The sequence below is a fragment of the Telopea speciosissima genome, chromosome 7 (assembly GCF_018873765.1).
Source record: "Telopea speciosissima isolate NSW1024214 ecotype Mountain lineage chromosome 7, Tspe_v1, whole genome shotgun sequence".
NCBI classification, from domain to species: domain Eukaryota; kingdom Viridiplantae; phylum Streptophyta; class Magnoliopsida; order Proteales; family Proteaceae; genus Telopea; species Telopea speciosissima.
The window spans coordinates 4,882,308-4,896,843 of NC_057922.1; the positions used below are offsets into that span (position 1 = coordinate 4,882,308).

Consider the following 14,536-nt stretch of genomic DNA (forward strand, 5'->3'; position numbering starts at 1 on the left):
AAGTTAAACGGATGCGGATACAGATAAGCTATAGCTATCTGAAAAGCTATATTTACATGTAAACGGACAGAATATTCGATCTGTATCCGTTTAGCACTATCCGAATCCGTCCGAAAGCTAATCGGATGCGGATTCGGATATAGCACTATCCGAGCCGAATCCGATCCGTTTACAACCCTACTGCAGAGAGACTCCAGGATTTTAAACTCTCGGAATCAGGCTCGGAGCGGCCCTGCCGTTTTCAATCCGGATAAACGGTCCCAAAAACCCTAGAATCGCCCCCACATACAATGTTTTAACACATAGAATAGAGAATTGAATCGGCCTCCAATCCTTATCAACGGGATGGAATCATTCAGAATCATCCGGAAAAGTGATCAGAATTGGTGGGAATCGGCTGGATCGGTCATGGTTAATTCCGATCTAAATTGGCTGACTCGATCAAAACTGATCTGAAACTCATTGATTCGGTCCAAAAAACCCCTAGAATCAACCACTCTAGAATAGCCAGAACAGAATCAATAGTGGCCAAATCCTTTTCCGATCGCCCAATTCGATTCCAATTTTGGAAACAAGCTGAGAGTTGTGTACGGTTTTATCTTTTTTTTTTTGTAAAGAGTTGTATAAGGTTGGATCACCATGTTATAACTTGGGAGATCAACTCATTCGATCGCAAGCCGATCCCTGTGGATCGCTGAGTCATTGAAAAAAAAAATCAAAAAAGTGAATCACGCATCGTGATCAAGAGGAATTATCAACAACTTCTTTCGAAATACCAAAACTAGTCTCGTATGAATTAATTTATTGGGAAAAAGTTCTCTGTCCGGGAGTGCGGCCTACGTCAGCACTCCCATGAGTCTATCTCTCTCCTCCCCATGTGAAAAGATATTTTTGCCTCCTTGTTTTGAGGAGGAGAGAGATAGACACATGGGAATGCTGGCGTAAGCCATACTCCCGGCCAGAAAACTACTTCCCTAATTTATTTTAAGTTAATGAAATCATCTTTGCTGACACTTGTGACCAAGTATCTTGATTCACAGGTGTGCCATTGTGCAATTTTATGTCCGAACAAAATGGATTTTTTAACAAATAATAACAATAGAAGGTGATGTTTCAAAAAAATAAGTCTCACAACAAATCTAAAGGATTAACCTCCATCGTCCCGCGCACATCGTCCGGTTGGGGAGGCCTCGAACCACGCATCGAGATATGCGCCATGGTGTGGATCGCAGCCCCCCAGCCGCACGATATGTGCTGGACACCGTCCGGCACACAAGTGTGCTGGATCCAAATCTAAATCATCCATTTTTACAATTTTTTTTAAAATTTATCTAAACCATTTATTTCCACTCAAAGTTGGGAGAATGTACAATAACGTCTAGAATATTGTTGGTACACATGCATGGACATACATGGATGTCTGCCAATGCCAAAGGGGTATTTGATACATGGCCAATCTAAACCATGTCTTCTCTACCCAATTGTCAGAATAGTCATATCATTATCATTATCGTTATCAATATTCTTGAGATCTAGAATGTTATGTTTGTATACTCTCATTCACTTGACTTTGACAATAGAACAATATCAACAAGCTAGATTGAGATTTAGAAGATGTCATAGATTTCAGCATCAATAAGTACTGGCAAACAAGTTAAAGCATCAAGTATCTTTGCCATATAAATGTTATTTTATAAGGTTTTGTGACTTTCACATTCAACAAGGTATGAAATTTTCTCATTTTCTTGGTGCTGACAATCAAATAATAAATGATTGATGGGACTCTAAGAATGCTATTGGGTAGGCTAGAAGCTAGATTGAGATCTAGGAGGGATTGCAGATATGTTTTCAGCCATTCGGAGAGGTGGAGGCATTTGCATCTTAGACTGTCACCTGTATCTACTGATTTCTAAAGTCAGAAATTGCTTTGGCTAATTTCGTTCTCACAAGTATAAAGAAAAAGCTCTTCATAAGAGTCAGATTCATTTGCAATTTTGCTATTTCATTTTGTTCTCCTTTCTCCCTTTTACAGTAATGGCTTTGGATCAGAAATTTCTATTATCTGATGCTTCACTCATATGTATTTCTTTTTCTTAATGAGTTTCTTCATCAAAAAGAAAACAGGTAAAATCTAACTTCAGTTCAGAGAGATACCAACTTTCTTCTAATTGGATACTGCAAATTGCAAATGTCAGTTTTTTTTAAAAGCTTGGTTTCAAAGAATGAACATTTCTTCAAAGACATACCAGTCATCCCTCTTGGAGAAAAGCATCTCTTTGAGATTTCCTATGTAGGTTCTACTAGATGTAATTCATGTCCATAAACAAAAAAGAATACATCATTATGTGCTCAAGTATTTCAAATTTTGCATATCATTACATCCAAGTCATAGAGAGACATTCAACAGTTTGTACTGCATTGTCTCCCCACCCCACCAAAAAAAAACGAAAAACGAAAGAACGTAGCACGGATGGGGCTGCATGAGCTTAGAAAACAAGATATAAAAAATTTAGTTGCACAACAATAACAACACTGAGCTAAAAAGGTATGATACTATCACTTGAAATAGAACAGGAAAAAAAATTTGAAAAAGAAGATAGGCAGAATCACCACATCAATGCCTTCTAAATGTGTCTGTATTGAGAGGGAAGAAAGAAAGAAAGAAAAAAAGCTGCTAAACCAAACAAATAACATAGTAGCTAGAGAAACCGCAAAATGCGATCAAAGAGCAAGTAAAGGCCAAACAATCCTGACACTTCTTTATGACAAGGAGGCAAAGAACAGAGTCACTGACCAAGCAGCAGAAAAAGCAAATCATAATGATAATAATCATAATATTAATTGATCAACTACTACTGAGTTTTTTCTCATAAAAAAAAAAAAACTACTAATGAGTTTTGAAGAGAACTAGAACTTCCAATCGTTCACTGTTGTGTCAACTTTCTAGGCACCTACAAATAAACAAAATCAGCATTTAAGTATCTAGAAGACAACGTATCTGAATCTAAGAACATTTGCAGACTAAATGAAATGAATGTGCTGAAATCGAACACATGAAAAAACCAGAATCACTGAAAGATTGGACAAATTACAAACACTAAAACCTTGCTCCATTGTCTTACAAGTGCAACAGAAAAGGCTGTACAAAATATCGTTTGTCTAAACAGTAGATAATTGGTACATGCAGGATGCTCCTGGTCATAGAAGATATTGACTAAAAGTTTTTCTATTATACAAAAAGTTAAATAAATTCTCCTCCATTTTGACCAAATAATAGGGAAGGCAAAGCTGAAAATTGGTTAGAGTACTTGTAACAAAACCAAATTCTACATACTAAGTCTCCTTTTGGTTAAAAGTGAAGTGGAGAAAAAAAAAAAAAATAAGTAAAAAAAAAATTGTTAAAGTGAAGTAAAAGAAAAAGGAAAATTTGTAATGGTTGCTTAGTATGAAGTACAGTAAAAAGAGTTTTGTTAATTTTATTTCAGTTTTTGCTCCCTTTAAGTGTTTTCTCTCTTCTCATAAAAAAAAAAAAAGGAGCCTAAGTGTCCGGACCACAACTACCAATACTTTCAGATTTTCTTCCCTCATGGATTAATGATTGACATATTCTTAGAACTATCCTTCTGCAAGGATCATGTATTCATGTCTCAACCTATTATCCAACTTATAAGTGATTGAAACTCAAATACTTCCTCATTCCAGTGGTGAGTCATTGGAGTCCTGATAGACATAAAAATTTCCTTCAGTGGCCCATAAAAAGAGAAAAATAAATGTTTATCAAATGAATCTGCTTGATTTCAGGTGCTGAGAAGTTCGATACTTGAGTATGAGGGTTTCCCTCCACCCTAAAAATGTCTCCTACAATTTTCATTAAGATGACATGTTTTGTCAATTAGGATGCCTCTCACATCAAAACAATCAGTATATCCCACAATTTGACTATAAATCATATGGTAGAATGTCCTCTGATGATGGCCTCAACCTGGATTCCTTCAACTGCAAAGCCAAACCATCTAACACTTCATATATCTGTAGCTCTTCAGGGTGACACCTGTCTTCAACTGTGAATACATGAGTTTTCCCATTCACCTGAATAAGGCTGCGACCAGGAAATTTCCTCACCTTTTTGCATTTCATAGTTGATCGTATCTTTGCTGCACCATCCCACTTCCCTTTTGCTGCATAGATATTTGCCATTGCCACATACGAAACTGCAGCCTCAGGCTCAAGCTCGAAAAGACGGCTGGCCACATACTCTCCAATCTCTATGTCTTGGTGAATCTTGCAAGCACCAAGCAGTGCACCCCATACGCCACAATCAGGTCTAACTGGCATCTTTAGAATGAAATCTAATGCTTCTTTCAGCTTCCCTGCTCGACCAAGAAGATCCGCCATGCAGGCATAGTGTTCTAATCTAGGGCTTACTTTATAAACTTTGGTCATTAAATTGAAATACTTCCACCCTTTCTCAAGGAAACCTGCATGGGTGCAAGCTTGTAGAACAGCCAGAAATGTTATGTGGTTTGGTTTCAAACCAAACTCCATCATCTGAGAGAAAAAACTCAAAGCTTCTGTGGATTCCCCATTCAGAGCATACCCAGCAATCATGGTTGTCCAAGTGATTATAGTTCTTTCAGGCATGGTTTGAAAAAGATCAATTGCGTCTTCCATGCTTCCACACTTTGCATACATGTCTATCAATGCATTACAAACTAGTACATTCCCTCTCAACCCTTTTGAAATGGCATACAAATTAATCCATCTTCCAGTCTCAAGAGCTCCTGTTTGGCCACAGGCAGACAGCAGAGCAAGCACTGTAACCAAGTCAGGCTTCTCGCCCGCTGCTACCATGTCATAAAACAAAGACAGCGCCTCATCCAAATTTCCCTTCTCAGCATATCCACTGATCATAGCTGTCCACGAAACATAAGTTCTTTCATACATAGTGTTAAATAAATAACGTGCTGAATTAATATCTCCACACTTGGAATACATCGAAATGAGAGTGTTAATCACAGAAATGTCCAGATCACAACCTGTTTGGACCGCATGAGAATGCAATGCCTTACCAGGTAAAAGTGCTTCAGGTTGCACACATGATGAAAGCAAGCTAAGAAAAGTGCTCACATCAGACTTTACCCCATTTTGGCACATCAATCGGTAGAAACCAATGGCCTCAGCAGATTCTTCAAGGTGGGCACACCCGGAAATCATCGAATTCCATGAGACTACAGACTTCATACCCAATGATATGCCATTAAACACCCCCTCTGCAGAGCCTAAGTCATTGCACTTAGCATATGCAGCAATTAAAGTGTTGGCAACTGAAACATCATCACCGAGACCAAGTTGAATTCCAAAGCAATGGACAGCTCTTGCCTCTTTCAAATTTGTAGTATTGGAACTCAACTGGATCAAGGCTATGAGTGTGATTGAGTCAGGCTTAAATCCCATGAGTCGCATTTGGCATAGAAGTTTTGAAACTGTACCAAGGAGCCCCGACTGGGCAAAACCCAAAATCATGGCATTCCAAGAAGCAACATCCTTCACAGGCATTTCCTCGAACAAGTAGCACGCAGAATTTAGTTCACCACATTTTATGTACATACTTACCATGGCTGTTTGGACGAATATATCAGACCAAAAGGGGGATTTCACAACATGGGTGTGAATGATTTCGGAGTATTTGAGATTGGAGAGCTTCGCACATGCTTTTGCTACAAATGGGAAGGTAAGATTGTCCGGTTCTAAGCCCGATTGCTTCATTTGGCGGAAGAGAAGAAGGGCTTTGTGGCTCAAACCTTCGCCTACGGTTGATCTGATGTTGGAGTTCCATAGTGCAACGGCCGACAAATTTGAAAAACGGTTGAAGCTTTGGCTTACAGAGGACCTGATCATTTTTCATTGTCTTGGCGGGGAAGATTGTCTTAGGTCTTCTCTGTGTTTTTTTGGTTTTTTTGAAAATACGAGTACTTAATTTTAAACGTCCAAATTTAAGATCAATTGAAACACTTAATTTTAACCGTCCGATCTAAAAAAAATCCCCTCGCTGTTTTTCAGTCGCAAACCCTAATTTACTCTTTAATCCATTTATGTTTTCAGATTTTCCCCCCAAAAGGTTAACAACTTACAATCAAATACTGAAAGGTGTGATATATCACGCCACAGTCCCTGAAATGGTTGGTTCAGGTTTACGGTTAGGTTTTCGGCGTTTGAATCGACGATTAGCATTAGAGTTTGATGGAGTATCTGAAATTGGATTTCATATACGAACTATCCTTGCGGTCTCCGACCTCTTGCGTTCTAATTTCTACTGCACGCCTTTCATAATTACCAATTTGTCATTTTCTTGTTTCTCTTCAGTTGCTTCTCCCGCCAAGTCCTCGGATTCAAATCCGTTCATCGTCGATTACCTGGTCAAAGCCTTCGGTCTGTCCAAAACTCAAGCACTTTCAGCTTCGAAGCTAAGGATGGGGGCGAAAGACTCCAAAAAGCTCGAATCCGTTGTTCTCTTTCTCCGACAGTTGGGATTTTCGGAAGTTCATGTTCGAGATGCTGTGCGATTTTCACCTCAAATCCTATTTGCAGATATCGAGAAGACCCTTAAACCAAAGCTCCAGTTATTCCAAGAAATAGGTCTCACCGGGTCCGATCTAGGTCGGTTCATTTCGAAGAACGCCTGTCTATTAAACTATAGCTTGGATCGAAGTTTGACCCCTTGCGTGCAGATGCTGAAGAAGATCTTCTTTCTCAATGGCGATCACCGAGGCTTGATTCTGGTTCTACAGAGATGCAAATGGGTCCTCTGCAGCGACTCAGAAGCTAGGCTGTTGCCCAACATTTCGTTATTGGAGAGCCATGGGATTGTTGGGTCTCAGCTCTTAACGCTCTTCAGGCGGCAACCAACGTTGTTTTTCATGAGGTAATCTGCGCTTAGGGACCAAATTAGAAGGGTTGTGGAGATGGGTTTCTCTGCTGATTCAAGGATGTTCGCCCACGCCCTCCGCACTCTTAGTTGCATGAGTCCCGAGACTCTTAGGAGGAAATTCGAGTTATTTCAGGGATTTGGTTTATCAAAGTAGGAATGTATGACGATGTTTAAAAAGAAGCCAGTTCTGTTCGCAACTTCCGAGGAGAAGTTAAAGTTAGGAATGGAGTTCTTCATGAATGCTATTGGGTTTCAAAAAACGGCTTTGGTTTATCAACCAACATGTCTGATGTATAGTATGGAGAAGAGAGTGATCCCTCGGTACAGGGTCATTGAGATTTTGAAGTCCAAGAGGCTGCTGAAGAAGAAACCAAGTTTTCTTCATGTGCTGGATTTGTCTGAGGAGAAGTTCATGGACAAGTTCCTATCGAGATTCAAAGATGATGCAAAGGAGTTGTTAAGTGCTTACAAGGGTGATGTTTTGGACTCTTCTGAGAAATATGAATCTACGTAGTTCAGCTTATAACTTCTACGATCAATAGAACACCAAAAGAAATACATTACACTCTCAGTGACAAATTTATAGATTGAGACGTGAGACCGTCCGGTGGTGTTGCAGTCGCTTTAGCGCAGAAGACGAAAACATGTAAAAATCTTAGCTAGCTGGCCTTTTTTGTGCCCCACTTTTATCCTTATTATTTTCACTTATTTACATTTCTGTCCTTTTGTTGCCTCTTTTTTCTCTGACTCATTTTGGTCCGGCGGAGAAGATAGCACTCCAACGTTTTCAAGCAAACCTGATCACATGTGGCTGCTTTAAAGCTCTCCAATGAATCCGTCTACATGTATGTTCGTTCCCATATATTTTTGCTAGGGTTTTAAATTCCATTTTTTCTTTCCTCCTTTAATTTCTTTAAGTCATTGAAGTGTGAACAATCTACTCGCTTGGTGTTTTTCCCTGAAAATTTCCTCTTTGCCTATTTCTGTCCGATGAACATAAACTAAACTTAGCCTCATGGAACCACTGTTACTCAGCAAATTCACTCCATGCCTCCTCGGTTCATCCATTATTATTTCTTACTGATCCACTATTACAATGAGAGTAGAGTGTGATCCTGCATGCCATGAAAGGGTTCATTTGTTACTTTGGTTTCAAAAGCTTAGTATTTTAAATTACCCTCTACCAAAAAGAGAAAAGGGGGGGGGGGGGGGAGGAATACACCATTAGCAGGAATGGAGTAGTTGTTGACTGATGAAAGAGAAAACGGAGAGTTAACAAGGGGTGTGCAGAAGGAGAGCAACTTTTTCTTTGTTTAGCAACCTTAGATGAGATATTGAACATATAGCATTTCCTACAAGGTTCTCAAAACACCCATCACAAGTTTGTGTTTGCACAAGAAACCCAGATCAAGATACTCAGCATAGTGCATTTCTCTAGATATAATGTTTTGAATTTAGAGAAAGAGCTCACTGTCATTTCAACCTTCGAAGGGGAAAACAAATATATTTGCGAGTCCAAACAGCTTACAGGAATAGCAATTAAAATTTTCAGAAAAAATCAACTACACCTGGAAATTTCCAAATTTGTGATCCACAGATTTGTTCAATCTTGTGCAATAAGATAGAAAGTCATTTAATTACATGTGCTCTTTTCCTCCATTCTTGATAGGGAAGCTTCTTCGTGGTTAGCAGTACGTTTATTGATTAAATGTATGTATAGGTTTTAATGAGTCATTTATAAGTCACATCATGCATTATGCAACAGAGTGTCTAATACTTGTGAACAGAGTATCTACAATGTACGTAGCTGTATGATGATCTGATGTAATTGTGGTGGGGAATTACCAGTATAAAATTCAATCCTGATTTGGTATGCTCCCCCCCCCCCCCTACACACACACACACACACACACACAAATAAATAAATAAATAAATAAAAATAAAATAATATATATATATAAATTATTATACCCGCACCCGGGGAATATAATTAAATATTATTTCTTCCTCGTGACATGTAGATACCGTTGCCATGTATGTTGGTAACCTGTTCTCCATGATGGTCAAATCCAACTACAAAATCATTGACCACAGTACGGGCTTGCCTGTGGAGGAAAGGTTCCTCAACCGCCAGTGGGGAAAGTTCGTTGACGGCGACTTTGTTGACTATCCTCCAAGTACTAGCCCGGGAAGCGAGGAGTTTAGGAGAGAGCATCCTGAACCGTCACCTCAATTGGACACTTCGTTCAGTGATGAGCTTGGCATTACTATGGCGAAGCTATTTGGGGTTACGGGTGAAAAACCATGACAAGGGAGACATAAGTTTGAACCTTTAATTTAATTACTTACCCCTCCCTTCGGTGTCCTCGAAGTGCGGGTCGGGGTTTGAATTACCCGAGCTATTATGGTTGAATAGGGAATATTTCAATTGTGGGACCCACTTATTTAAGGAAGCGTGTGATGGGCTTATAATCCCATGGTGGATGGACTCATCCCCAAGTGGGTTCTTTTCTGTTTGAAACCTGTGGGTAGACCCATTTAGCTTGAGAGACCCATTGGGCTTAAGTGACCATTTAACTTATGAACCCATTTAGCTCTCATGAACCATTTAGCCCATTAGGCCCATTTGGCTTAATGAGCTAAGAATGGGTTTCTATTCTAGTGTTACCCAACCAAACAGGTCCTAAGGTCACTTTTGCCTATTAAGAACTAAAGACATTTATTCTCTTTACTTTTCTCACCAAACCTAAACCGTAGAGGAAGAAGAGAAAGGAGAAGAGGTGTAGAGGAGCTTGTTAGGGAGGCTTGAGGATCTTGCTTCTTGGAGCCTCAACGTGAGTGCTACTTCCTTGAGGTAGGTAAGCCTTTAAGGCCCTCCCTTCCTTCTTTATTTAGTTTTTTGGGGTTGGGAGATGGTGGAGAATCGGTCTAGGGTTGTCTTGAGACCCAAGAATCGATGGGAACTCATGGCCTTGATTTTGTGGAGCTATTTGACTCCATTGGCTAACCTCAAAGCTCCCAATCCCATCCCCATCAATAGACATAGGGTTTCTACCTTATTATGCCCTAAATGAGGTTCTCCTTGCTTTCCTTTATTGAATCAATGGGTTGCATAGGCCTAATGAGGTCTTAGGACCCTAATGTGCCAAGGAGAAAGCCTTCTTGGTGTTTCCTTTCCTCCAATTTACTTGAAAATGGAAGCTTTGGTAAAGAATCCTTTGATTTTGGAGTTTGGAAGCAGGTGGTTTTACCTGCGGTTTTAAGACCTACGAGAAACCACCCCTGCAACCACCCTGAAACCATCTCTTAAGAAGCTATCTGTTGAAGTTGGTTTTACCTGCGGTTTCACATCTGAGGTAAAACCACACGTAAAACCGCACCTAGAAGAACCCTTCCTGAGCCCCTGTTAAAGTCGGATTTACGTGCGGTTTCATGTTCTGAGAAAAACCACCCATAAAACCGCCTGTTCCCAGAACTGCTGACATTTGACCTTGACCCACTATTTTGACCATAACTTGATCTACGCATATCACATTGATATGATTCAACTTGCGTTATAAACTAGACTCAAAGGGCTACAATTATTATAAAGGACCCAATATGAGTGTGTGATCCTTGAAAGTGGATTCAAACCTGACTGATGTGTTTAGACAGCAACTTTAGAATTTAAGTTTTATGTCGGTGACCTTGCCTACTTCGTGGCTATTGAAGTAGAACTTATTAGGATTTAATGGGGGGTTTAACTACAACCTAAGGTGCCCCTAATTATACTAATTAAGTAATCTATTATGGTGCCAAGGCTTACCATTAATACCCTTAAAATCCTTTTCCCTCATTGGTTTTGGGTTGGAAAAACTTCGGAAATTAAAGTTGGACCTTGGGGTTCTACTTGGAACCCAAGGGGTGACCTTGGTTCAATGTTGGACCTCATTAGTGAGGCCTTGCCTCTAAGTACAAACCTAAAACCCCTCCTTGTAACCTTATTGCTGAGTTTGGGTTTCATTACTTAAAAAACCTATAATGTGATATTTGGGAGTTCAATCCCTTGAGTTCTCTAGACCCAATCAATTTAATGATGTAACCAGGCCCTAGTGGATCCTAGAACACCCTTTCCTTGTCCTTGGGACTTAAAGATCCAAGTGGGACAAATTGGGTTAAAGAACACCTTCAAAACTGTATCATGCCCGATTGAATGCAAGGGCGGATGCAAGGCCCTGCCTACAACCGAGCTTGCATCCGATGTTGCCCTAAAGGGATGCAGGCTATGTAATATATGGGGTTTCCCCTAATGGACTTTTTCCCATCCTTTCTAATACTCTTCTATACTATCCTAGGCTTTATTAATTGTGTGAGGAGACGCACTTAGCGGACATCGAACGACAAATCAAATCAACGGGACACGAACTATATTGTGAGTGGAGATTGGATCTTGTTTTATTTTGAGTGTTTCTATGTTTAAATGTTGTGCTTGATGCATTCATGTTATGTGATGTACTTCATGCATAAATACATGTTTGCACTGTTTATCTATGAATGTGTTCATGTGTGTGATAATTGATGACTATGTGTTACAAATGTGGTTGAAATTGTATGAGATGATACTGTGGTTTGTTTAATGTCTTTCTTCATATATTATATTTGGCCTGTCATGTGCCGTGTCGTGCTGGTACCCGGGTACTAGATGGTATGGGACGTCGATGCACCCGGAATACCTCTCGATACGATAGTTTTATATAACATATTGCATATTTGATTTGATATTTGTGTTAAAGGGATACGGAAGGTAGATGTGTAAGTTCCTACGCCGTATCACCTTATTGATAATCCAGCCCGAGGATCAAGGGTATGTTCTGGTACTGTGGCTTAGGATTATCGGAGGCTTGCTGGGAGACCAATGGTGTGTTCTGGGACCGGCAGGCTTCCACTAATGTAGTTAGGGGTATATCGTTGGGGATCGAGGGTGTGTTCCGGTACCAGGGATATGGCCTTACTATGTCGTAGATTAATGGTTTTGTATCGTTGGGGGATCGAGGGTGTGTTCCAGTACCAGGGATACAATTCCATTACTTTACACAGCATAGCATCCATGCATACATTACATCTCATCATCATGATCATCATCATTATTCATATTACATATCCTATTATTGTGTTTGTTGCATGATTGTAAATCGGGTTTGATGTGTGAATCATCATTGGTGGTAAGGGACGTCAAGGATGTTTGCTCATCAAGTTCGATTTACAGTCCTATATTTGTTGTGTGTGTGGATTCAATTTCCTACTCATTGGGCTAGTAGAAGCTTAGCCCTCGGGGAAGCCTTCTTTTTAGATTGTGATGTAGGTTGTACGGTACCGGTGGATGATGAAGGACTCGGTAAGAGATGTTGATGCGAAAGTTGGTCTACGACCGTTGATGCTTATCTTTAATTTTTGTTGCTTTCGATATTATATTTTCTGGATGTATATTTCATTCCTTTCTCTGTACTTATTAAAGAACTTCTGTTGTATTAACTTTTAAATTCAAGGATAATCCACCTTATGTATTTATTACCATTGTAGTTATTCCCTAAATGAGGATCAACAGTATTTATTATAAGTCTTCCGCTATTCTGATAATTAATCTGATTCTCATTTATATGACTGTGAGGTAAGCCACTGCGTCCGTGATCTTGGAGGCGGTTTAGGATGTTGGTAAGCATCCTAGTCATACCCTTTTTATAGTATTTTATTCCTTGTCGGGATGGGGGTATGACATAAATAAAATAAAAAATCTAGTTCTTTGAAACTCTAGGAGTTATAGAAGTGCTTGTGCTCATTTGGATTGGTTACCTCACTATGTAGGAGGTAGGAAGGTCACTTTTAGACTTGTATCACATGTAGGAGTAAGCAATTCGTAATCTGATGATGTCACAATTAAACACAGTATATGGTCGTGAATTAAGTAGAATGTTTGAATGGAACATGTCTAACAGTAGTTTAGATATGGTCTTATAGAGTTGATTCGGTTGTAACTTTGTTTCCAAGATATTTATTGTATTAGAGTGCTTGCCCCCCTTAACAATCTGATGATGTCACAATTAAACACAGTATATGGTCGTGAATTAAGTAGAATGTTTGAATGGAACATGTCTAACAGTAGTTTAGATATGGTCTTATAGAGTTGATTCGGTTGTAACTTTGTTTCCAAGATATTTATTGTATTAGAGTGCTTGCCCCCCTTCGCAATCTGATGATGTCACAATTAAACACAGTATATGGTCGTGAATTAAGTAGAATGCTTGAATGGAACATGTCTAACAGTAGTTTAGATATGGTCTTATAGAGTTGATTCGGTTGTAACTTTGTTTCCAAGATATTTATTGTATTAGAGTGCTTGCCCCCCCCCCCCCAACCGTTTTCTCTCTTTTTTATCCATTTCCCCCTTGAGAAGTCTTCTCGAGGCATTAAATACGCATAAAGTTTTGAAGGCAAAATGGGTATTAAATATCTAGGGCTTAGTGGTTCACAGTTTAACGCAGTTTCCATTTCTGGCTTGTCCATGTGCTTCTTTTTTTTTTTTTTTTAATGTGGTTCTTTTGTAAGTTCAAGCCATATGGTTATTTGGGAGCATATCATCTCTAATATAGAATGAATATTGGAAGAGAAATTGAAGGGTTTCTAGCTATATCTTCATTCCATAATGGCTGGTTTGCCTATTTTTATTTTTGTAAACTTTATTCAAGCAACTGTGGTTAGATCTCAATTTTGCCTTTTTCCTCCACATTCATCACGAGTTTTGTGTTCCTTGAATTTCGAAGTCATACATAAACCATTATTTGGTGTCTTATTCCTCAAATTTCTGCTGCACATGATTGGCATAATTGATGAAAGATATTAACCAGAGCGTTAGTTTTAAGCCTTGGTTTCTTCGTTCCTTGAATTTTAGGAGTGAACATGTGTCATGTGCAGTTCAGAAATGTTGATATAAGATGGGTAGAACATTTTGCGTGGGAGGAGACCTTTGGGTCCAATTTTTAGGGGGAGCATGCCTCATCCATCCCAGGCCTCTCTGCTCCAACAACTCCATTGTCTCCGAAAGAAACAACAATGAAAACGATAACAAGATGCTCCAATAAAGGATGATGATGTGTATCGTCAATTAGAGAAACTGGATTTCATGACTGCTGCTAAGATTCTTTTCACCATGCCTCCAAAGAAAAAGAGTTTGCATATGATACTTTAGTATTGGCACCATCCTTTTTTATAGTTTGATATTTTAATGCTTAATAGAATCTGACTAACAATTTAAAAATTACCACCAAATATAGGGTAATTGTGTGGAAGAGAACAATATCAGTTCTTTTCAAGGGCCAGACATGAATTATATAATCTAGTTGTATTGCTTCCATTTGAATTTAATTCTGTATAATATCAAGGAGATCACTAGGGCAAGGAACAGGCTTTGAAAGAAGGGTTGATGATTCCACGTTTATTTTTGCACTTTTTACATTCACTGTTTGCCCTAGTTTAATTACATTCTTAATTGCAATTTTTGGAAAATATTCTAATTGGATTTTCTCCCATTGGCAGACTTGATTTCCATCTAGTGCAGCTCTTCTTTGCCTGCAT

General features: G+C 39.2%; 2 protein-coding genes across 2 annotated transcripts; one reads left to right on the plus strand and one right to left on the minus strand.

Moving 5' to 3' along the window:
- Positions 1 to 3,753: 3,753 nt before the first annotated feature.
- LOC122666610 (pentatricopeptide repeat-containing protein At4g19191, mitochondrial) lies at positions 3,754 to 5,963 on the minus strand. Its single transcript, XM_043862637.1, has one exon. It carries the CDS (start codon positions 5,896 to 5,898, stop codon positions 3,940 to 3,942), a length of 1,959 nt encoding a protein of 652 aa, XP_043718572.1. The 5' UTR covers positions 5,899 to 5,963; the 3' UTR covers positions 3,754 to 3,939.
- A 213-nt stretch (positions 5,964 to 6,176) lies between these two features.
- Positions 6,177 to 6,926, plus strand: LOC122667400. Its single transcript, XM_043863665.1, has one exon. It carries the CDS (start codon positions 6,177 to 6,179, stop codon positions 6,924 to 6,926), a length of 750 nt encoding a protein of 249 aa, XP_043719600.1.
- The last annotated feature ends 7,610 nt before the right edge of the window (positions 6,927 to 14,536 follow it).